Source organism: Mustelus asterias, chromosome 6 (genome assembly GCF_964213995.1).
Source record: "Mustelus asterias chromosome 6, sMusAst1.hap1.1, whole genome shotgun sequence".
Classification (NCBI taxonomy): domain Eukaryota; kingdom Metazoa; phylum Chordata; class Chondrichthyes; order Carcharhiniformes; family Triakidae; genus Mustelus; species Mustelus asterias.
The window spans coordinates 98468746-98495071 of NC_135806.1; the positions used below are offsets into that span (position 1 = coordinate 98468746).

The 26326-nt window shown below is 43.6% G+C and overlaps 1 protein-coding gene across 1 annotated transcript in view; it reads right to left on the reverse strand.

The window, feature by feature from the left end:
* adgrv1 (adhesion G protein-coupled receptor V1) overlaps positions 1-26326 on the reverse strand; it is a 504809-nt gene that overhangs the window by 56794 nt on the left and 421689 nt on the right. The window contains exon 85 of the mRNA XM_078213879.1: positions 4712-4869. Coding sequence (XP_078070005.1) covers positions 4712-4869 — 158 coding nt within the window. The remainder of the gene's footprint in view (positions 1-4711; positions 4870-26326) is intronic.

Consider the following 26326-nt stretch of genomic DNA (forward strand, 5'->3'; position numbering starts at 1 on the left):
CTGGAGACAATACACATTTCTTTAACCTGTGTTTAATGTTCCCTCCACCCACATTGTCTGTACCTTTAAGACCTGGCTGGTTGTAGGATTCGCATTCTAATCAGTATTCTGCAACTTGATTTTGTCTGTTTGCACTGTTTGAGAGCACATTTCCACTCCATCTGATGAAGGAGCAGTGCTCCGAAAGCTTATGGTATTTGCTACCAAATAAACCTGTTGGACTTTAGCCTGGTGTTGTGAGACTTCTTACTTTGAGTTTTAGCAGGGGTGGAAGAGTTGGGCGACCAATCTGCTTGCAGGAGGCAGATTGATCATTTAAATATTATGTTGAGGCTGCTTGTCTCAGAATGAACCACCATTTTAAATTTACCCCTGATCTGTCAGGTTTCCTGGGCCTTGGTAAACTCATTGGCAAGAGGGAGTCATACAGGATATGCTGGAAATGCTTGGGATAGAAATCACCAAGACACCCAAGGTCAGAATCAAATCCAGGTCCTTAGTGCTGTGAGGCAGCAGTGCTAACCATTATGCTGCCTAATGTGTGTGAGATTTCCATGCTGACTTAGAAGAGGGAAGGTGTACAGAAAATGTAGACTGAAGTATTTTAATGTTTGAAATGATGAATATATGGAACTGAGCAAGGAGGTGGCGGAGGTAAAATTAGGTAAAGAATTTAAAGGGTTGGGCAATTGAGTAGTACTGCTGCCTACAACAAGCCAGGTGGACTACACAGCCGTTGCCACTTCTGTACTTTCCTATATAACTTCATATAATTTAAATATCAAAGTACAGCTGTCACATACTTTAGGAAGCCATAAAAGGCTGGCCAGAACATTACGCACTGTACAGTGGGCAGGGATATGCCAGTATGGATCTGTGCCAATATCCTCCTCTCCACTTGCTGTTCAACTCTAGTGTCATAGGCCATGTAAAATAGAAACTTTGCCCTGTAGACACATGACACTTTTAATGAGAAAATACTTACAATTCCCTGCATGTAAAAATATTAATGATTTTAACACAAGTAATAACTTAAAATTAAGTGATCAAAGTTGGAACACAGGTTCAGAACTGAGATATCAATTTTACTGTGTTGTAGCCAGTTTAGTTTAATTGACCTGACTACCTTTAACCTTGTTGCTGTCCAAAGGGGTGTTTATAGCAATGCAGAAAATAACTCTCTTCATGATTCCTAAAAGAGAGATGATACCTGCTATATGGCATCATGATGCAGAAAAACTAACATTAGCCTCAAGCAAATGTAAATTGGCAGCTCAATGATAGCTCTTGAAACCGATTAAGCAAATGCAACATGACGTTATTTTAAGGACATTGATTGGCTTTTACTTTCCTCCTCGTGTATAGATGACTTTAAATAAATAATCAGAACTTTAATTTCACTGACCTACTTGTTTTACTGAAATGTATCTTGTTTCTCATGGAGGTATTATCTCAAATGACTACATACTTAATCTGTCAATTTTAATAATACTTTATGAGCCTTACCCACATTTGTTGAAAACTTGCTTACATTATTGAATTTACAGAAGATTAATCAAATTATCCACTGGAGATGGATAAGATGTTAAATAGAAGATGTACGTAAATACTTTTAAAAAACTTGTTCATTAATGTTGGGCCAGCATTTATTACCCATCCTTGAGGGCATTTAAGAGTCAGCCACTTTGCTGTGGAACTGCAGTCACAAGTAAGCCAGACCAAGTAAGGATGACAGAGTTCCTTCTCTAAAGGATATTAGTGAACCAGATGCATTTTTACAACAATTGACAATGGTTTGATGGTCTTCATTAGACATTTTAATTCCAGATTTTTAGTGGATTCAAATTGAATTCACCATCTGTCATCGGGAATTGAACCTGGGGGCCCTATTTTACCATTTTGATTCTAAGTGCTGCGCGGACTTGAAACTGGGAGTGTTTCAGATCCGACTTTTAGACCCGTTCTGAGGCGTCCCCATATGCACTCTGCCTGAAAAAAAATCAGCGATTCCGAATCGCGCTGCAGAAGTCTGTGGGCGGGGCTTGATGCGCCCGAAACCCTGCAGCTCCGATTGGCACATCCAACTACGCAAGTGCAGAAAAAAATGATAGAATGCTGCTCCCCTGCCACATCCCTCCCGGAGTGGGTGCTGACCCCCACCTCCCCTCCACTGATCTCAGGCAAAGTGGCAGCGGAACCCCCGTTCCCCTCCACAGATCTCAGGAAGAGTGGCAGCGGATCCCCCCCTTCCCCTCCACAGATCTCAGGAAGAGTGGCAGCGGATCCCCCCCTTCCCCTCCACAGATCTCAGGAAGAGTGGCAGCGGATCCCCCCCTTCCCCTCCACTGATCTCAGGCAGAGTGGCAGCGGACACCCCTTCCCCTCCACTGATCTCAAGCAGAGTGGCAGTGAACACCCCCTTCCCCTCCACTGACCTCAGGCAGATTGGCAGCGGACCCCCCTCCCCCCCAACGATCTCAAGCGGAGAGCCATCGGGCGTTTGGCACCTACCTCCTCACTAACTGGAGCGCCCAAATCGGACTTCAATGGAGCATGTCTGTTTCGTGCCGATTCTGGATGGGCGAATGCAGTGGTAAAGGGGGAAGTGCCGGTAAGGTTGGGCATGCAGCCCATTAAGACTTTTTAAATGCATGCAAATGCATTTAAATGGCTGCCTTGCCCATTCTGGGCGTGGTCCCGATCACGGCCATTTTCGAGCCTTGGTCAAGGGAGAACCGGCGTGGAGGCAGCCGCGGATCGTGCTACTCGCCTCACACCCAACTTTATAAAGTTTTCATTCCCAAATGCAGGCACAACATGATGGTAAAATCGGGCCCTGGGTCTCTGGCTTACTAGCCCAGTGACAATATCACTATGCCATTGCTTTTTATTACATTATCCAGGATAAGAACAAGCAAGTTCTGTTGGACATCCTGACTAATATTTTATTCCTTATCCGACACCTGAAACAGAATAGCTGGCCATTATTACATCGGGAATTGGGGTGCATAATCTTATTCTGGCATTTCTTCCATTACAGCAACTATTCAATTAGCTGCAAAGCACTTTGGGGCGTCCTGAGATCATGAAATAAAGAACAGTTCAGTTCAGTGAAAACAATATCATCAACAAACTCAACCTGTTTTGTTTTGGCCTTTTCAACTCAGCATCTTGCACTTACCCTTCGCCTGCTGCAATGCAACAATGAAGCCCAATGCAAACTGGGGAGCAGCGCCTCATCTTCCGATTAGGCACGTTACAGCCCTCAGGACTCAAAATTGAGTGCGACAACTTTAGGCTGTGGCTTTTCTCCTCCACCTTAATCTCCTTTAATATATTCAAAACATTTTTTTTCCAATGCAAAAGTCTTCCCTCCCCCTCCCACACTGGGATGTTTGTCATTTCTTATTAAGTTTTACTACATCTTTGTTGCAATCTCTCCTAGCTCCCGCTAATCAATGAACTGCTCCTCTGTTTCGGCTGTTCCACCCCCCTTTTATACATATATAATGCAACACATTTCTACCTCTCCAGCTCTGAATAAGTCATATGGACTCGAAATGTTAACTCTGTTTCTCTCTCCCTACAGATGCTGCCAGATTTGATTCGTTTCCCAATATTCTCTGTTCTTGCCTCAGATACCAGCATTTTAGCACTAGTGCCTCACAGCGCCCGGGGTTCGATTCCCGGCTTGGGTCACTGTGTGGAGTCTGCACATTCTCCCGTTGCCTGCGTGGGTTTCCTCTGAGTGCTCCAGTTCCCTTCCACAGTCTGAAAGACGTGCTGGTTAGGTGCATTGGCCATGCTAATTCTCCCTCAGTGTACCCGAACAGGCGCCAGAGTGTGGCGACTAGGGGATTTTCATAGTAACTTAATTGCAGTGTTAATGTAAGCCTACTTCTGACTAATAAATAAACTTTACTTTTATTTTGCTTTCCTCAACAAACCTGACTGACATGGATTGAAACTCATGTCTGAAATACAAAAGAATATCATTCCAAGCCACTAATTCAGTTTTTTTTTGCAACAAAAGCTGCACTTTTGCAATAAAACAGTTCCATCCCTTTAAGATACATCATGTAATAATTCCTTTAAAACTACTATGAATGAAGCTAACAAATGCACCTTAGCACTTTCTCCCACACAGGAGATTCACTGCTGTATAATATGGAGTGCGGTGTTGATGGCAAGGCGAGCATTTGCTGATCATCCGTAGTTGCCCTTGAACTGAGTGACTTGCTTGGCCATTGCAAAGGGCAGTTAAGAGTCAACCACATTGCATGTAGGCCAGACAGGGTAAAGATGGCAGATATTCTCCCCTAAAGGATATTAGTGAACCAGATTGGTTTTCAATGACAATTGATGATTGTTTTCACATCCACAATTACTGAGACTAGCTTTATATTCCAAATGTTATTGTGTAATTTAAATTCTACTAACTGCTGTGGCAGTACCAATTCAGCAAGTCTGTGTTACTATTATTTTAGTTTTCGGACTATGACAAAACAAAGAAAAATGCAACTAGTGTTGAATATATCAATAGGAGAGATTGAAAGGCATAGAAGATTTATCACCTTTGCTGCATAGAATAGCTTAATACCATCACAAGTGTGAAGACAAAAATGAGCTTTAAGGAAAAATATACTTGAAAATAATATTGAAATTATTATGTTGTAACTCATTCAAACTATAACATTCATGTTGTCCTTACCTGTACTATTAGCTTTTCCTCTGAAAACATCATCATAGGACTTCCATTGTTGAATCATCTGATAGACATATATAAATATCACAAAAACTCCCACAAGGCACAGTAAGGGCATCAGAGCTGCTGTGGCAAGAGCAGCATAAATATTTGGAATGAAGCACCTATGGATAGCAAAGAATAGGCAACAAAAATCCCTTTAGTGTATATTTTTGTCAGCCTATTTTTCATGTGATCAGATAACACCTTTACAGTTAAGTTCACAAAAATATTAATTTCACTGAGGTGAATTGTGACTTACCATGTTTAAATATTATTTGCACTCCTGTGTAACTCTTTATAAAATATGAAAAACCAGACTAATGTCTCAGTGACACACAATAACATATTTCCCACATTACTGACACTTTTTAATGTGTTCTTCACCTGGGATTTTTGTATGCAGCATAACATATTCTTTCCTCAAATGAGCAACATTACTGTAGTTGGTACAATTGCTCCAGAAACATAGGGCTGGATTTTTGTGGAATTGGGATGACTCTGGAGACCTTTAAAAATGGCAGGCTTGACCTGGATGCAGTACTGCCTCTATTTCCAACAGATTCAATTTTTGCAGGTAGGGGGTAGGGGGGAAGGGTGTGACTCACACAGGTGTGAAACCCAAACTCAGTAGGATCATCTGAAATTAGCGCTGAGTTCACATGGGCCCCATTTTCACTATTTCAACTGATTTAACCTGCAGTGTAGGACCTACAAATTTATGGAGCAGATGTAAACACTCTTGAAGGGCAGATAAGGTCTGTTAGGTGTCATGATCTGAAGTTATTTAAACCCTCAGCCCTTTAAATCTGAAATAAACCAAACTGCATGTATCAGTTGGAGTGAAAACCAAACATGTCTTGCTGGAATGCGTTGGTTGGTAGGTCATCTGGTGTAGCTTAGATTTTTAAAAAATTGTATCTGTTCCTAAAATTTCAATAGATTTCATTGTTGACATTTCTCAAGGGCTGGTATTACAGTTGAGTCCATGATGAATGCTAGGCTAATTTTCAAAAGCTCACATTTTGATTGAGTTTAAAGAGAATATAAGAGGATTAGCTGCCTTTGATGTGGTTGCTGAACAGAACTTTGCTTTGATAACAGATAGACCACTTGAATGGATTTAAAATCTTTGAATGTGTTTTATGAACAAGACTCTTTTTCTCTACCAAATGTGTGAGTGGGAGCTCTTTTAGATTGTTGCATGTTTGATATTTTTCATCTCTACATGGCTCCTCAGATCTGCCCAAGTGGATACTGGTTGGTAGTATGGGAATAGGGAGGGAGATGGTATGAGAGGTGCAGACTAAAGGGTCTGAACAGCCTTTTAGAAAACTTGGCCTAAGTCTCAGAGAACCGAGAATGACCCTCTAACCAGCCCATCTCAACAACCGCCTGTCTCTGTGATCACCTGTGGACTGCCTTTGGAAGTGGAAGGCTTGGTTGAATCATGACCCTAACCCCACCCCCTCCCCCGCCCCCACTACCTGAAGCATCCAGAGGGAAAATTGAGCATGTGGGAGTTGGTTCCATGGAGATTGGTCCTTACTCCAGCCCTTAATTGCTGGTCCCATTGATATTTCAGAAATAATGGTCCTTTACTGAGGTTCCACTCCCAACACAAAGTCATCAGCAGTGAGACTGGCAGCAGACATAAGATAGCTACAAATTTATGGAGGAGACGTAAACGTTCCTATTTTCTGATCTACACATTGCTTGATGACTTTATACTCGAGGAAGAATCTTATCAAATTAGCCTAATGCTGAACTCCACCAATATATAAATTAATGCAGACGTTTTAAGCAATAAAATTGAAAGAACACTGATTTATCTTTAGATTACTCCCATTTCATATCCTTCAGAATTTCACCACACGTTGACACAACTGTAAACTAACAGGTGCCTTGAAATTATATCATTGTGACATTGCAGTATAGTCTGAAACATCCTTGAATTAAATCATATTTCAAAAAAAGTAAGTTAAGAAAGTAAGAAATAGGATCAGCAGTAGACTATACAGCTGCTCGAGTTAGTCCACCAATCAATACAATCATGGCAAATATTCTGTGATAGAGCACAGAAACAAAAAATCTGTCAAAGCCAGCCTTGAATACATTCAATAATTATTGAGAATACCCTCTGGAATTGATAACTTCGAAGATTTACAACAATTAGTGAAGAAATTTCATCCCATCGCAGTCCTAAATGATCAACCCATTAAACTGAGACTGTACTCCAGTATGGTCTCACTAAAGCCCTGTACAATTGTCTAGATGTCATTATTCCTGTACTCCAATCCCCCTCCAGAAAGGCCAGCATGCTATTTGCCTTGCTTGCTGCACCTGCACGCTCACTTTCTGTGTTCCTTGTATGAATACACCCAGGTCTCTCTGAACATTAACATTTAGAAGTTTCATGCCTTGTGAAAAATATTCTATTTGTCCATTTCTTATTATCAGAGTGAATAACCTCACATTCATCCACAAAATATGCTATCAATACCTTGACATTTACTTATTTTACTTGCCTATATCTCTTTGAAGCCTCTTTGTGTCCTCATAGGTTACATTCCTACCTGACTTTTTATTGTCAATGAACTTGGATATATTACTTTTGGTCTCTTTATCAAAGTCAGTGATTTTTGTGAATAGAACATAGAACATTACAGCACAGTGCAGGCCCTTCGGCCCTCAATGTTGCGCCGACCAGTGAAACCAATCTCAAGACCACCTAACCTACACTATCCCAATATCATCCATATGTTTATCCAATGACCATTTAAATGCCCTTAATGTTGGCGAGTCCACTACTGCTGCAGGCAGGGCATTCCACGCCCTTACTACTCTCTGAGTGAAGAACCTACCTCTGACATCTGTCCTACATCTATCACCCCTCAATTTAAAGCTATGTCCCCTCGTGCTAGCTATCACCATCCGAGGAAAAGGGCTCTCACTATCTACCCTATCTAATCCTCTGATCATCTTGTATGCCTCTATTAAGTCACCTCTTAACCTTCTTCTCTCTAACGAAAACAACCTCAAGTCCTTCAACCTTTCCTCATAAGACCTTCCCACCATACCAGGCAACATCCTAGTAATTCTCCTCTGCACCTTTTCCAATGCTTCCACATCCTTCCTATAATGCGGTGACCAGAACTGTACGCAATACTCCAAGTGCGGCCGCACCAGAGTTTTGTACAGCTGCAACATGACATCCTGGCTCCGAAACTCAATCCCTCTACCAATAAAAGCTAACACTCCGTACGCCTTCTTAACAACCCTATCAACCTGGGTGCCAACTTTCAGGGATCTATGCACATGGACACCGAGATCTCTCTGTTCGTCGACACTACCAAGTATCTTACCATTAGCCCAGGACTCTGTAATTCTGTTACTCCTTCCAAAGTGAATCACCTCACACTTTTCCACATTGAACTCCATTTGCCACCTCTCAGCCCAGCTCTGCAGCTTATCTATGTCCCTCTGTAACCTGCAACTTTTGTATCTTTTTCCTGATGGAAGAAGGTGGAAGAGAGTATGTCTGGGTTGCGTGGGGTCCTTAATTATGCTGGCTGCTTTTCCGAGGCAGTGGAAAGTGTAGACAGAGTCAATGGATGGGAGGCTGGTTTGTGTGATGGGCTGGGCTACATTCATGACCTTTCGTAGTTTCTTGCGGTCTTGGACAAAGCAGGAGCCATACCAAGCTGTGATACAACCGGAAAGAATGCTTTCTATGGTGCATCTGTAAAAGTCGGTGAGAGTCGTAGCTAACATGCCAAATTTCCTTAGTCTTCTGAGAAAGTAGAGGCATTGATGGGCTTTCTTAACTACAGTGTCGTCATGGAGGGACCAGGACAGGTTGTTGGTGATCCAGGCATCTAAAAACTTGAAGCTCTCGACCATTTCTACTTTGTCCCCATTGATGTAGACAGGGACATGTTCTCTACTATGCTTCCTGAAGTTGATGACAATTTCCTTCATTTTGTTGACATTGAGGGAGAGGTTATTGTGGCCGAGTAACATCACCCCTGGAGTCTGCTCCCGGCCTCGCTATGGATGGAGATTTACCGAGCTTTAAACCTCCTTTCCCTACTGTTCCGGTTTGCCTTAGCCTTATCGTCCAGCAGCTGTCAAAAAAATTGGCGATGGCACAGCTGAAAGTCTCCTGCATGGCGGCAGCAGAACCAACTAGAATGACTGTTTGACTTCCAATCACAGGCTTCCTCCCTTCCACTCTTGCTGGTCCTCCGATCACTGATTCTGCCTTTGGAGGAGCAGCAAGATAGGAAGAGAGAGAACCTGTGATTGGAGGAGCAGCTGAAACAGTAAGTGTGGGAGAGACAGAATATGTGATTGGAGGAACAGTTGTTTCTCTCTAGAGTTCACTGGTCCTCCAATCACAACTCTGTAGCCAGTTCCCACTCTCAGTGACTAACAAAGTTGAGATTTTTTAAAGCCCTGTAGCTGTCCTGAAGGTTGAAATATAAAAATTTAAAATGGTGCATTTCTAAAATGTCAATTTCAGAAATTAGCCCAGTGGCGGAAATATCGCAGGCCCATTTTTATATCCCTGTAAAAACTCTTACCATCTATTTTTATATTCCTGGCTAGTTTACTCCCATATTTTATTTTTGCCCATTTTATCCACTTCTTGGTGGCCCTTTGCTGGTTTCGAAAACTCTCCAAACCCTCAGGAGCACTACCATTGTTTGCAACATTATACACCTTTTATTTTAACTAATACCAAGTTTAATAAGTTTATTTATTAGTATCACAAGTAGGCTTACATTAACACTGCAGTGAAGTTACTGTGAAAATCCCCAAGTCGCCACACTCCGGCATTTGTTCCGATACACTGAGATAGAATTTAGCATGGCCAATGCACCTACCAGCACGTCTTTCAGACTGTGGGAGGAAACCGGAGCACCCGGAGGAAAGCCACACAGACAAGAGGAGAACGTGCAGACTCCGCACAGACAGTGATCCAAGCCAGGAATCGAACCTGCGTCCCTGGCGCTGTGAGGCAGCAGTGCTAACCACTGTGCCACCCGGTATCTTCCCTCCAACTGCCCTCTAACTTCATGAATGAGCATGGAAGAATTTCACATATATTTTGTGTACAATTTTAATGCATTTGAAGTGCTCGACCATTTGATTCTGATGTTGAACAGTAGGATTCGAGGTGGGCTTGGGAATTAGTAGAGATTAAATCCATTAGCCAGGAGTTAAGTATAAAGGCGTTGCTATTTCCTCATAAATTAAAATATTCATAGGTAGTCTGAATCAAGTGATCAAAAGAAAACAATGAAATCCCTGTTTACATAGCCTGAAATGTTCTTTTCAATATTTTTCCCTTTTCTATACATAGATTCTTTCAGCAGTGTGAGAAAGTTAATTGTCTGGATTCTGCCTGGAACTGTCGGGTTTCCCTCATTATGAATGAATTTAGTTAGTTTGCAGTCTGAATCTGATCAAAACAATGACACAGCCATGACGAACTTCCACAACTTAACTTCTGATCAGCTAAATTCAATCAGATTTCTAGACAATAAAGAACTGAATTTTTAAAAATAGTTCCCAAAAACAATTTCCTTTTTTTATTATTCATTTGTGGGACATGGGTATTCTCGACTGGCCAACATTTCTCACGCATTGCCAACCCTTATGGATTTAAAATTCCCAGCTTTTACATCAGAATTGTTAGAATTAGCTATTTTGACGCAGTTAGGTAACATACAAGGAGATTGTTCTAAAGATAGTTCTATACACGATAAGTCTCTGAGGAAACATTTCCAGTTTTTGAGAAACAGTCCTTCCTGTCTAAACAATAAAAAGTATTTTTGACTCCTATACAAGTTCATCATTGTAGTGTCGCAAGCAGCAAAGGCAAAATTAGAAGCTGCAAATTTGTGGAGGTACCTCAACTGAAATACTTTGTCCCTGAATATTCAGTGTTAGGGAGTTAATAGAGCAAGCATGTTTCGTGACTCACGACATGAAACTTGTGCAGTTTTTAAAGCTCAAAGAGTATATCAAAGTTCGAATGGTCCACTGTCTTTTCAAAGAGTAGGAGAACCACCTTCTTCCCAAATTAAACTCGCACTAAATCAGTTGGTGCCTTTTCAGTTCTGACCTTATGTTCCCCGATAACAGTGAAGATGTACTTCTGTCTCAGGATTTTCAGTCAACAGGATGTTATTATTTTTGTCTCGGCATTTCATAGACAAGAATTATAAATGCTGGGAATTTTTTCGAGATGCTTCCCTGTGTGAAAATCATCAGAATTGATTAGTGTCGCATTTAAAAACTCTTATAGAGACCAGGGCCATGATCTGAAGCAGAGGGTGGGGAGTGGTGTTGCAGAATTCCTCAAGAGAAACCCAGCATTTTGATTTTGGGGTATTGGCCATGCTAAATTGTCCTTTAGTGTCAGGGATTATAGAATTTTTTTTTATAGAATAGAAACCCTACAGTGCAGAAGGAGGCCATTCGGCCCATCGAGTCTGCACCGACCACAATCCCACCCAGGCCCTACCCCCACATATTTACCCGCTAATCCCTCTAACCTACGCATCTCAGGGGCAATTTTAACCTGGCCAATCAACCTAACCCGCACATCTTTGGACTGTGGGAGGAAACCGGAGCACCCGGAGGAAACCCACGCAAACACGAGGAGAATGTGCAAACTCCACACAGACAGTGACCCGAGCCAGGAATCGAACCCGGGACCCTGGAGCTGTGAAGCAGCAGTGCTAACCACTGTGCTACCGTACCGTGCAGGGTAAATATGTGGGGTTATGTGGATAGGGCTTGTGTGGGATTGTTGTCAGCGCAAACTCGATGGGCAAGATGGCCTCCTTCTGCACCGTAGGGATTCTATGATTTTGAGAAGGTATGGCTGGCTGTAGCTGAGGAAGTGAACAGCTGGAGCTTTATGACCAGCTCAAGGATACAAATCAGGATGCGATTTAATGACAGAACCAGGTCAGAAAAAGTGAGAACATTTGCTGATTCAGCTGAATCCCCTACTTAAGCCACCTCAACACCTTCACCAAGTCTTACTAAGTATGCTCCATCATATTGCTCCTTAGACCAACTTTCAGCATCATGGGGTCTTCACTTTCTGTATATATCCTCATCTCCCCATTTATCCATCCACTGTTGCCACTTAGCCCAATCCTTATATAATTTGATGCATTGTTTCATTGCCACTCTCAATTAATGCACTAAATCCATCAGGTGGACACAACAATTCTGCATTTATATAGTACCTTTAATGGAGTAAAGCCTGAGGTGCTTTGATAGATGACCAAAAGTTTTGTCAAAGAAGTGAGTTTTCATGAGCATCTTAAAGTAGGAGAGACAGGGAGAGTGGTGAAGAGATTTAGGGATGGAATTCCAGAACTTAGAAACTAGGCAGCTATTAGTACAGCCAGGAGTGGTGGAGCAATTAAAATAGCGAATGCACAAGAGGACATAAATGAAGGAGAGCAGGGGCCCCAAATGGGTGTAAAGCTAGAAAAGATTACAGAGTTGGGAGGGGAGAGGCCATGGAGGGATTTGAAAACAAGGATGAGAATTTTAACACTGTGGCCTTGTTGTAGTGGGAGTCAATATAGCTCGAGCACAGGGACGATGAGCGTATGGCATCTTTGTTCAAGTTGGGAGGCATATGGCATAGTTTTGGATCAGGTCAGTATCCCATCTTCACTCATTTACAGGTCTGTTTTTGCAACCTTTCTAGTACAAGAAAGCACAAAAGGCAAAGGAGATGACTCGACCTGGCACACCACAGTCTAGCTACTGATGCAGAAAAAGAGAAACCTGGAGAAAAGTGATATATTCTCAGGTGGAGTTGGCAAGATACGAAAGTTGCAGGTAGCTAGTGACAGAATTATAAATATTTCTGACACACATGGTGACTTTATTTCAACAAAGACTGAACTATGAGTAGTCTGAGTATTGCAGTTTCAAGAATGTTACCATGCTGAACCACATCCCTTTCTTTTGTCTTTCTGGGTTAAAGCAAGTGTTGCAGGACAGCCACGAGGAAGATTCCTCAGAGGACCTCATTCCTTCTATGGGTGCATAACCACAGGATGTAGTTAGATGGATTTTATCCTGGTGATTCGCTCCTCACAATTAAGCACAGGTAGACATTGGTAGAAGGGGCAGCTGTGAACAGTCTTTGTCGGGGCATGCAACCCTTCCCAAGTTCTGATCAGCAACTGACAGATGCTGAAGCTGAGTAGGAGAATGCTCGTGGTGCATTAGCAATTTAGCCAAGTGCTAACAAACATGTCACTCACACTCGGCTGAATAGCAGCAAGAATGGATGAGTCCAACTTAATTCACTGAAAGCACTCCACATCTCATCCTTTTCTCCCAAACCCAGTACCTGGCATGCAACCTCATATTTCCATGAAACCAAAAGAGAAAATACTGGAAAATCTCAGCAGGAATGGCAGCATCTGTAAGGAGAGAAAAGAGCTGATGTTTCGGGACCAGATGACCCTTTGTCAAAGCTTCGTCCCGGGGACTTGTCTACCTTGATGCAACTTAAGATGCCCACCACTTCTTCCTTCGATGTATTGACAACCTTTGCAAAGTTAGATCAACATTAGCATTAGTGCAAGCTGGTCTGGAGATGGGTATCTGATCTTCATCCTCCACCTCCTCTATCCAAAGATGAATGAGCCCTTTCATTCTCTTTTACCTGCAATCCTCTGTGCAACATTATACAGGATGCCGTAAACCACGACCATTGTAGAGACCCTCATTGCTAAACATTAAATCTTCAGATATATCAAGACATATGAAGCACATCTTCAACATTCTGATGGTCTGCTTGATGACACACCTCGTGGTCATGTGGCTCCTGTGTAGTGCTCCGTCACCAATGGTGGGCTTCCTCACAGATGTCATGAACCAAGTTTGAAGGGGGTATCCCTTGTCTCCTATGAGCCATAATTTAACTGTGCTTCTAGAAGGTCTTAAATGTTGGACTGCCACAGTATAAATGCATCAGGACAGCTCCTATGTGACCTGGCATTCATCTGCATGAACTTCATTTTGTGGTTTCACACCAGCTGTATATTCACACTTGTTTAACCCTTATAAATTATTTTAAAAAATCTTGGTTGCTGTGGTGGCGCTCGGATGGCCACATATGTGCAGTTAATGGCAGCCTGTACCTGTCAGAATTCATCCAGAGAGATGAATCAGTGTCCACTCATTGGCTACTGGCATCACAGGAAATTTACACAATTTTCAAACCTGTCAAATAATCCACCAGTGACCTATTTGCCTTATACATTTAGGTGCAGCCAATAGGGAAATGCTCTATCTCCCCAAGAAGTCTCACAACACCAGGTTAAAGTCCAACAGGTTTATTTGGAATCACAAGCTTCTGGAGCGCTGCTCCTTCATCAGGTGACTCACCTGTTGGACTTTAACCTGGTGTTGTGAGACTTCTTACTGTAACCCACCCCAGTCCAATGCTGGCATCTCCACATCATTGCTATCTATCTCCAGTAGAGGAGTATCTGGATGAAGAAGTTATTCCTAAAATCCCCTCTAAATCTCCTTCCCATTATTTTAAAACTATTTCCCCTGGTCAGTGAGCCCTCTACGGAGGGGAAAAGTTTCTTCCTATCTATGTCCCTCATAATTTTGTACACCTCAATCAGGTCCCATCCCCGTAACCCCCCCCCCTTCTCTGCTCTAAGGAGAATCAAAGGCGAACAATTCCAGCCTAACCAGCCTCTCTTCATAGCTGAAACATTTCAGCCCAGGCAACATACTGGTGAATCTCTTTTGCACCCTTTCCAGTGCAATCACATTCTTCCTATGGTGTGATGACCAGAAGTGCGCACATTACTCTAGCTGTGGCCTAACAAGTGTTTATACAGCTCTTTCATAACCTTCCTGCTGTTAGAATTTATGCCTCAGCTCATAATGGCAAGTATCCTATATGCCTTTTTAATCACCTGTCCTGCTGCCTTCAGGGATATTTGGACATGCACCCCAAGTGCCATCTCTATACTTCCTAGCATTCTACCATTCATTGTGTATTCCCTTGCCTAATTAGCCATACTAAAATGCATCACCTCAGACTTTTCATGGTTAAATTAAATTTGCCACTGTTCTGCCCATCTGACCAACCCATCTATCATCCTGTAATCCCCCTCGCTATTTAACACAACAACAATTTTTGTTCATCTGCAAACTTATTGATCATACACATCTAGATTATTATTGTACACAACAAAGAACAGGAGCTAGCACCAATCCCTGCGGTACACACCTGGACACAGGCTTCCAGTCACAAAAACAACTTTTGACCAACACCCTCGGCCTCCTGTCACTATGCCAACTTTGGATCCAATTTGCCAAATTGCCCTGGATCCCATGGACTCTTACCTTCTTAATCAGTCTCCCATACAGCACCTTTTCAATAATGTTACTAAAGTCCATGTAGACTACATCAACTGCACTGCCCTCATCTACACTAATCAGTATCTGAGGAGTTATGATGGTACTGAATATTAAGCAATGATCAGTGAACATCCCAAATTATGACCTTATGCTGAAAGGAAAGTCATTTTTGAAGTAGCTGAAGATGGTTGGGCCTTGGACACTACCCTGAGGAACTCCTACATTACTGTCCTGGGACTGAGATGATTGGTCTCCAACCACCACAACCATCTTCCTTTGTGCTAGGTAAGATTTCAGGAAGCGGAGAGTTTTCCCCCCTGATGTCAACTTTACTTGGGTTCCATGATGCCACACTTCATCAAATGCTGCCTCAATGTTCAGGGCAGTCACTCTCACATCACCTCTCCTGTGCGTGTGCATGCAGTGCATCTCTCGCATGTACAACTCGTTCCTGTGTAGCTGGATTCCACCAGAGCAGATTGTTATTGCTATGGATAATAGCGCATTGTCTTCCAATGTGCTATTGGACACATCCAACATGTCTCCCATCCTGATCTTGCGAGTTGGCAAGCCTCCAAGGTTGAAAAAAGCTGTATCCATACAAGTACTCTCTGCCAATTTGGAACAAAGTTAAAAATCAACTTTCAAAGTCCTCATAAACATCTCATGAGAACGTTAATTGCACCAATTGTTACTTGCCACCTGCCATAATTGAATCCCCAACTTTGCAGAGTTTGTTGTTAAAAGAACAAACTTATTTGTAACATTGGTCACGGTTTTTGATGAACTTGTACAAAGGAACAATATAACTTCGAGTGATTACTTCAGTTTGGAGCATTAATATAAATGTTTTTCTCTTTATTTGTATCTATTCTCAACCTATTTATAATAACCATTCAAGTTCATGTCTTCAGGAATATAGAATATATCCTGTGCCACACATGCAGGTTACGATGGCAGAAGGCAATGTCGTCCCTGACTTTGGTAAAGACATTATGACATGAGAGAATATACAAAAACATTACCAAGTCACAGGTAAGCCAAGGCTCAAGTGAATTGTTTAGGTCCCACAGAAGCATTATTTTGCGCTTGCTATACAATTTATCACTTTCCTCATTAATAACCAATGCCAACATGTCAGGGTCCTGCAACTTGACCGAACAGCGAGATTCCCCAAAGTATAGATTGCACCCATATAGTCATTGGAGCTTCCATTATTAATCAAATTACCTATATTAACAGGAGTTAAAAGTAAAGTTTATTTATTAGTCACAAGTAGGCTTACATTCACACTGCAATTACTGTGAAAATCCCCTAGTTGCCACACTCCGGCGCCTGTTCGGGTACACTAAGGGAGAATTTACCATGGCCGATGCACCTAACCTGCACATCTTTGAACTGTGGGAGGAACCAGAGCACCCAGTAGAAACCCACACAGACACAGGGAGAACATGCAAACTCCACACAGACAGTAACCCAAGCCAGGAATCGAACCAGGTCTCTCGTGCTGTGAGGCAGCAGTGCTAACCAGTGTGCCAGCTATGGTTTTGATTTTGATTTGATTTGATTTATTGTCACATGTATTAACATACAGTGAAAAGTATTGCTTCTTGCGCACTATACAGACAAAACATACCGTTCATAGAGAAGGAAATGAGAGAGTGCAGAATGTAGTGTTACAGTCATAGCTAGGGTGTAGAGAAAGATCAACTTAATGCAAGGTAAGTCCATTCAAAAGTCTGACAGCAGCAGGAAGAAGCTGTTCTCGAGTCGATTGGAACGTGACTTCAGACTTTTGTATCTTTTTCCCGAAGGAAAAAGGTGGAAGAGAGAATGTCCGGTGTGCATGGGGTCCTTAATTATACTGGCTGCTCTGCCAAGGCAGCGGGAAGTGTAGACAGAGTCAATGGATGGGAGGCTGTTTTGCGTGATGGATTGGGCTACATTCATAACCTTTGGTAGTTCCTTGCGGTCTTAGGCAGAGCAGGAGCGATACCAAGCTGTGATACAACCAGAAGGAATGCTTTCTATGGTGTATCTGTAAAAGGTGGTGAGGGTCGTTACTGACATGCCAAATTTCCTTAATCTTCTGAGAAAGTAGAGGCATTGGCGGGCTTTCTTAACTATAGTGTCGGCATGGGGGGACCAGGACAGGCTGTTGGTAACTCAATGCCACTACCGTAAATAAATGGCCAAAATCATGAAAGACAATCCTAAAATGGATTATCAGGGAATAAAAATCTAATTTGGCTAATTCAGGTATTATAAACCTGCAGTTGTAAAGATCACCCCCACAAAAAACAATCAAGCCCTTAAATCTCTTGCAAAGTTGCACTCCAGGGATTGGATTCTATGCGTCTGGAAGGCATAATGCAAATTCAAGGGAAGCACCTCAGATTGCTTGCTGTTTTCACATCAACTGTCACAATGCTACTTTTTTTAAGAGACTGTTTTCATTTCAAGTTTGGTTCTAAGCCCGTAAGCCTACTTAAAGTGGATCCTAGTGTGCAGTGCAACTTCCTGGTACAAAGGTCAGAGCATTTTGTTTGGAATGAACTGAGCTGATTAATAAAACTTCACAAGTTGGCTAAATAATTGGTGGCGCTTTCTTCGGCACCTTTTAATGTCCACTTTCACTTTCCCGGCATAATCATATGGTTCCAGTGGGTGAACATGTTCAGAAACAAGACCAACGTGTCCTCTTTAGCAAAACGTAAACTACTGAATAACTGCCAATTCTAGAAACACCAAATAGCACATATTGTCACACATAGGCAGCTGTGTTTTTTTTACAACAGTCACAAAGCCAACAGTTCTTAACATTCTTCAAATAGAGAAGCTATAAACTTCTGAACTCAAACAGTGATAAAACATATATCCTCTTTTATAAACTGAGGTCAAATCCAATCATGTGTTTTTAAGATTTCAGTGTGAATGCAGCACCCTGTGAATAAATGCTTAATTCACACCAGGTCCAGAGACAAGTTGGGTTTGGGTTCCGCTGTGATCATTCAGCACTAGACTTTATTCGGTCTTAAACATAACAAAATAGTTAACTTCAAGAGAGTGATTGCCTTGACAAAAAGGTACTAAAGAGCCATAAGACAATGGGGATCAGGGGGGAACTCACATGTGGCTAGATCATACCACTAAGGAGACTGCTTTTAGTTGTTGGAGGCTAATCATCTTCACTCCAAGATACCATTCCAGATGATCCTCAAGAAAGACATAACTAACTGCAACTGTTTTATCAATGACTGTCACTGATGATTGCAGTGTTCAGATCCATTCACAATTGCTCAGGTAATAAAGCAGCCCGTGGCCCCATGCAGCATGATCTGGACAACAATGAGGCTTGAGCTAATAAGTGGAAAATAATATTCTCCCTATACAAGTACTAGGCAACTTTCATCTCAAACAAGACAGTTCAATTACTTCTCCATCCAATAGCTTTATCATCAATTATCATCACCAAATCCCCAGGTGACTTGGGGGTGGGTGGGCGGGCGTGGGAGCTGCGGCGTGCAGGGAGGGTGTGGTGAGGGAGGGATGGGTGGGTGGAGGCAGGCACTATTGACCAGAAACTTAGCCACATAAATGCCGTTGCGACTCGATGAGGCTGGGTATCCTGCTGCAAGTAGCAAGTGACTGATCTACTAATTTTCACAGATCCCTTGATCACCAACAAGGCACAAGCCTGGGACAGTGTAGCTGCAACAATATGTAAGAAGTTCATCCAGAGATGAGCAGTTGCTTGATGAATAGTCCGTCTACCACTCAAACATCCTCTCCCTCCAATACCAATGCACTGTGGCTGAAGTGTCTTCTATCTACAGAATGCAACTCACTAAGGCCCCATGAGCATCTCCAAATCTTACAACCTCCACCATCGAAAAGGAGAAGGGCAACAAATGTATGGAAGCACGACCTTCATATTTCCTTCCAACTCACACACTTTCCAGACTTGGGCATATATCGACGTTCCTTCATCCTTAATGGGTCAAAATCCCAGAACCCCTCACCCAACAGCATTGTAGGTATCCTTGTGGACTGCAGTGGTTCAAGTAGGCTTACCACCTTCATCTTTTCTCAAGCAATAAATACTTGTCTTACTAGTGACACTCATATTCCAAGCATGAATAAAAATAAAATCAAAAGCTTAAACCAAATAATGACCAAGTAGAAAGATGGTCTGCTACTGGCATTGTTTAATTATAATTAGTTTGTAGACAAAGTATAACCTGTTCCTCTCAGTAGGTTCACTAGCCTACTCTGAAAACTATAATTTTGAGGACATTATTTTACATTCTCGGCTGCTACATGCTACCTATTCCAAACATTTTTGTATTAATTCAGAGTATCCACAGGTAACAACAGAATGATACCTGATCAAATATGTCATTGTTTACAATCCTCATGAACACTCATCTCCAACAAAGCCCTTGAAGTTTTTGACATTTATATAGTGATATATAATGATTATATCTCATATCAGTTACTGCACTTTATCTTGCAAAACCTTTTAGTAGCTTCATGCTTACAGCAATATAACATTTGCTTTATCTTTATAACCTTTACAATTTTTACATTGCAGAAAAACCTGATACCACTGATGTCATTCGGTGTCCAAAATGGGATCTGCTGTACACACACACACTTTTAGGGTGTGTCGGGCTGGAACCATATTGGTATAGCATTAGCACGGGTTCAGTGAATGGCCACCAGAGGTATGCAGAGCACTTAGGTCACAATAGACATGAGCAAGGCTATTTTAGAGGTCAATATTCCAGCTACACCCTCTCAACTTTGCACAGCTGAACACACCTTCAGCAGTAGCAGGAAGGATCTACCATCAACTTAAGTTAAAGGGATCATTAACAGTTTGGGTGCTGTGCTGGGCTCGCACAAGAATACAAGAGGTAGCAGCAGGAATAGACCACACGGCCAATGCAGCCTGCTCCACCATTCAATATGATCATGGCTTTCCAGCCTGCTCCCCATATTTCTGATTCAGCTATTCCTGACATCTGAATATACTTGCCTTAAATACAGTCAATGATGGAGAATCTATAATCATTTGGGGTAGAGAATTCCAAAGATTCACAACCATTTGAGTGATGAAATTTCCTAAATGATCCTGGGATTATGCCCCCCTACACTAGCTAACACTGCAATGAAGTTACTGTGAAAATCCCCGAATCGCTACGCTCCGCCGCCTGTTCGGGTACACTGAGGGGGAATTTAGCATGGCCAATCCATCTAACCTGCACATTTTTGGACTTTTGGAAGGAAACAGGAACACCCGGAGGAAACCCACACAGACATGGGGAGAACGTGCAGACTCCACACAGACAGTGACCTAAGCTGGGAACCGAACCCGGGTCCCTGGCACTGAGAGGCAGCAGTGCTAACCACTGTGCCGCCTCACGCTTCTAAGTTAGAGCGTTCACAATCCTATGCGGGAAATAATTTCTCCTCACCTCAGTCTTAAATTACCAGCCCCTTATCCTGAGACTGTGGCCCAGCTACCAGCAACAAGCGCTCAGTCTCCACCCCATCAAGCCTCTTCAGACTTTAGTAGTTCGCTTGCTCTTCTAATCTCCAGAGAATATAGGCATAATTTATTTAGCCTCTTATCACAGGACAAACTCCTCATCCCAGGGAACCAATCTTGTGAACCTTTGATATATTTCCTTCACTGCAAGTATACCCTTCCTTAAATATGGAGACCAAAACTGCACACAGTACTCTGAGTTTTGTCAAAACCCTGTACTATTGTAGCAAGATTTCCTTATTCCTGAACTTCAATTTCCCTGCAATAAAAGCCAGCATGAGATTTGCCTTCTTCAGTGCTTTCTGTACCATGCTAACTTGCTGAGTTCCTTGCATAAGCACATCTAAGTCTCTCTTACAACAGCTCCCCACTAACAGGGAGCAGGTGGCCTGACCCTGTTGGAGCGAACGGAGGCCATGAAGGCCCCTCAGGAGGTCAGGGGTAAAGGGGGCACCCCTTGGGCATTGCTGGATTGGCAGTGCCAGCATGGCCCCTAAGCACGGCCCAAGGGGCAAAGTGGCAATACCCAGGGGGCAGCTTGACATTGCCCACTGGGCATCAGGCAGTGCCAAAGGGGTGGTGCCAGACTGGGTGGAATCAGAGGGGGCAGGGGCTATGGGGGGGGGGGGGGGGGGGGGGGAGATCATCAACATTTATAGGTTTCATGCTTTTTAAACAAAATTTGTCTTTTCTATTCTACCAAAATGAATAACCTCACACTTCCCTACATAGAGCACCTTCTGCCATCTTGTTACCCACTTATTAACCAGTCCATATCTCTTTGCAGTCTCTCTATGCCCTCACAACTTAGATTTCCATCTGATTTTGTAACATCAGCAAATTTAGATACATTACTGTCTCTTTGTCGCAGTCATTAACATAGACTGGGATTCTCCCCCCAAAAATCTAATTTGCATAAAAACTGGAGTAAATCCCGCTGGTTTTTTCAGCGGTATTTTCAAAATGAATCTCCAACACTCTGTGCATCACAGAGAGCACCAGCATCAATCACAATAAAAATCAGGGGGCAGGACCTAATCCTGCCTGAGAGGCCGGCAGCATAGTGCATAGCGGACATCAACACATGTGCAGTAGCCCCGCACTGCCAGCCTCCCGACCGCTGCCAGTCCCACGACCCTGCAACATTGTCCCTCTGACACCCTCACGCCCCTGTCACTGGCCCCCCCCCGGACCTCTCTAGGCCCGTCTCGATAACCCCCCCCCCCCCCACCTGCAGTCCCACCTCCCCACCACAGCCCCGGCCCCACCAGCAGGCCAACTCCACCCCTTCCACCACAGTCACTGTCCACCCTCCCTCTGTCACTGATTCCAAGTGCAGAGTGGCAGCAAGACCCCCTACCACCATCCTCACTGATCTCCCCCCCCCACCCCCATAGCCCCTGCCCCCTCTGGCTCCACCCACTCTGGCACCACCCCTTTGGCACTGCCTGACACCCAGTGGGCAATGCCAACCTGCCCCCTGGGTATTGCCACCTTGCCCCTTGGGCAGTGCTTAGGTGCCATGCTGGCACTGCCAATCCAGCAATGCCCAAGGGGTGCCCCCGTTACCCCTGACCTCCTGAGGGGCCTTCATGGCCTCCCTTCACTCCAACAGGGTCAGGCCACCTGCTCTGTTAGTGGGGAGCTGTTGTAAATGCCGCTGGAGGGGGAGGGTTGGGGGGCAGGGAGGAGGGGGGGGCGGGGTGGAGAGGCTAGTGGACCCGGAGCTTTCAGTCCCAGGCCTGCGAATGATATTAAAATGGAGATTACCATATTTAAATCAGCTCCGCGCTGGAAATCCAGCAGCCGGAGATGTGTGGAGGCCATGGCGCCCAGCAGGGAGCCCACTAAATGGACAATCGCCCCCATAGTTCATAAACAGCTGAAGCTCAGGTTTTTATTTATCCATTCATGGGACATGAGCATCGCTGGCTGGCCAGCATTTATTGCCCATCCTTAGTTGTCCTTGTTCAGAGGGAAGTTGAGAGTTGACGCCATTGCAGTGGCTCTGGAGTCACAGGTAGGCCAGGACAGAGTAAGGATAGCGCTGAGCGGGCCACTGCATATGCGCCAATCTGTCATAGCGGAGATCAGCGCATGCACAGTAGCCCCGCACTGCTGGCTTCCCAAACGGGTAAGGACATCAGATTTCCTTCCCTAAAGGACATTAGTGAACCAGATCAGTTTTTCCGACAATCGACAATGGTTTCATGGTTATAAGTAGATCCTTCATTCCAGATAAATTTATTGAATTCAAATTCCACCATCTACTGTGGTGGGATTTCAACCCGGGTCTCCAGAACATTAGCTGAGTTTGTGGGTTAATAGTTTAGGTTTCGTCTCCCCATTGACCCTTGCAACACTCCATTAGCTATAGCCTGCCAACTTAAAAATTCCCCACAGAGGCATCCTTTCTCAGTGGTGCTGGTGAGCCTGCCAAGCTGCTGACTTTGCTTGAACCAGAAGCTCTGTGGGGCTGGCCCCTTTCCTGAATTGGATGGCGGTCCTGGTGATGGCCCCTTAATTGGTCACATTAAGCCCATACATTCCAAACCAAATTTATGAATCAAGTATTTTCAATCGCATCACTGAAGTCAACTTGAACATTCCTCTACTGCCTGTCTCCCATTTGCTATACCTGTCACAGCACTACCTGTGCGCCACGGTGGCACAGTGGTTAGCACTGCTGCCTCTCAGTGCCAAGAACCCAGGTTTGATTCCTGTCTTGAGTTACTGTCTGTGTGGAGTTTGCACATTTTCCCTGTGTCTGTGTGGGTTTCCGCCGGGTACTCCAGTTTCCTCCCACATTCTGAAAGATGTGCTGGTTAGGTGCATTGACCTGAACAGGCGCCGGAGTGTGACGACTAGGGGAATTTCACAGTAACTTCATTACAGTGTTAATGTAAGCTTTACTTGTGAGTAATAAATAAACTTTATTTTTACTTTACTGTTGCTGCAGTATGATTGGTGAAGGGCTGCTGACTTTCAGTGGAGGAAACTACAGATAGTGTTGGAGGAAGACCCCGAGCAGATTTTGGGTTTCTCAGCATGAAGCAACATCAACAGGGAATCTGTGACGTGTCTGAGCAGGGCAAGCAGCCATGGCACAGTTGGGCAAGCAACCAGACTGAAGAATCCTCACTGAGGTAACTCAGGGCCAAATTTGATAAGCCCCATTTCCAGGCATGGCATATTTAAGCTGTAAGAATGCCAGCATTACGCTGGAATGACTAGAAACTCAGCCATGACTCAGTTGCATCAGATCCTGGCCTTCCTTTAGAGTATGTTCTATGGTTTTCTAGATGGAGGCACTGCGTACCTCAAACATGGCCATTATTTGTAAGGATTGAGGTTGGGTGGGGCATCAAAACAATGACATTCCCAAACCATGGCACTTCAGTGATATTCTGGATATTATTGGTAGACGGACAAAAAAGTTTAAAGTTTATTTATTGGTCACAAGTAAGGCTTAAATTAACACTGCAATGAAGTTACTGTGAAATTCCCCTAGTCGCCACAGTCCGGTGCCTGTTCGGGTCTATGCACCTAACCAGCACGTCTTTCAGACTGTGGGAGCAAAACGGAGCACCCGGAGGAAACCCAGGTAGACACGGGAAGAACATGCAAACTCCACACAGACAGTGACCCAAGCCGGGAATCGAACCTGGGTCCCTGGCGCTGTGAAGGAGCAGTGCTAATGACTGTGCTACCATGCTGCCCCACTGACCATATCAGATGTTCCTCATGAGTAGGAGCAAAATTAGCACCCATCTTGGCGTCCAGGACAGAACTGAAGCCTGAATGCCCAGATCATTTTGGCTTTAAAATTGTTTTTAAACCTTGTCCCTTTTCCAAGGGGGACTCCGTGAAGATATTCCGGGGGGCGGTGGCAGGGGGAGGGAGGGGGAGGTTGGTTGCTGCTGGTACTGCAGTTGATTGATTTTGTGCCATTTCCAGCATGACTGGCAGTTGAGCTGTGCCCCTCATGGTATGAGCGCTTGCCACTGGCGGGCCACTTCCAGGACTTCCATCTGACCCCAGCCCGTGCAGTGGAGTCACAGCTGAGGCTTCTGACAAGTCTGATCTGGCATTCACACAGTCACTCTACAAAGCTCATCAAGTTGCACATATCAAAGTACTGTCACTATTGGCTGATGCAGCTCTTTCCATTCATTCTGAGTTTGCCGTTCCCTAATGTGGGCTTATGTCACGGATATTTGGTAATTCCTAAGTCAGCCATCCTCATTTACATATCATACAAAAACCTCCCTACAGCAGCGAGAAACATAAAAATGAAATACTCCAAGCCTAAAAGTAAGCAGCCATTACAGTGCAGAATCCCAGCGAAATAAGTCCCTCCCAAAATACATGATAATTATGCTCCAAACCTGCTGTAAAATGTGAGTTTATTCAGGATTACTGTTCTGCTGACACATTTTATGCAACGTTAAATAACACTTTTACAGGCCAATCATACTTTATTATAGTACAGCATATGGAAAGGCTTCACTCCTGAGGACTGCATTATAATGAAGGTGGAACGCAATTCATGCTTTACTCTTCTCATGAATGATTCACAGCAGCAGTTCTTTAATATTTCTGTATCATTTCCTATTTTAGCATTACCTGTTAGGTGACATCAGTACATTTTAACATCCTGGAATTAAGTAAATTATGCAGAGCAATTTTTGTTACAAATCATCGGTCTACACGCTATCATTGGTGTTAGTAGTGGATAAGTACTTGACGCTAGTCTACTATTTTTATAGATGTTATTCTATTGAAATAACCACACTTAGAATACTGGGTAGAGGAATTACATGCAAACCATTATCTGTCCTTCTGCTACTATTCAAAAGTAATTTTTAACAATAACCTTGAGTAAAATTTTTAGTAAAAGATTATTTAATGGGAAATGGGCATTGCTGGCATGACCAGCATTTGTTACCCATCCCTAATTGTCCTCGAACTCTATGGCTTACTAGGCCAATTCGGAGTTCAGAGTTAACCATGCTGCAGTGGATGTAATGACATATATAGAGTAAGAAGTCTCACAACACCAGGTTAAAGTCCAACAGGTTTATTTGGCAGCAAAAGCCACTAGCTTTCAGAGCACTGCTCGTTCATCAGGTAAGTGGGAGTTCTGTTCACAAACAGGGCATACAAAGACACAAACTCAATTTACAAAATAATGGTTGGAATGCGAGTCTTTACAGGTAATCAAGTCTTAAAGGTACAGACAATGTGAGTGGAGAGAGGGTTAAGCACAGGTTAAAGAGATGTGTATTGTCTCCAGCCAGGACAGTTAGTGAGATTTTGCAAGCCCAGGCAAGTCGTGGAGTTTACAGATAGTGTGACATGAAACCAAGATCCCGGTTGAGGCCGTCCTCATGTGTGCAGAACCTGGCTATCAGTCTCTGCTCAGCGACTCTGCGTTGTCATGTGTTGTGAAGGCCGCCTTGGAGAACGCTTACCCGAAGATCAGAGGCCGAATGCCCGTGACCGCAGAAGTGTTCCCCAACAGGAAGAGAACCCCTGGTGATTGTCGAGCGATGTTCATTCATCCGTTGTCGTAGTGTCTGCATGGTCTT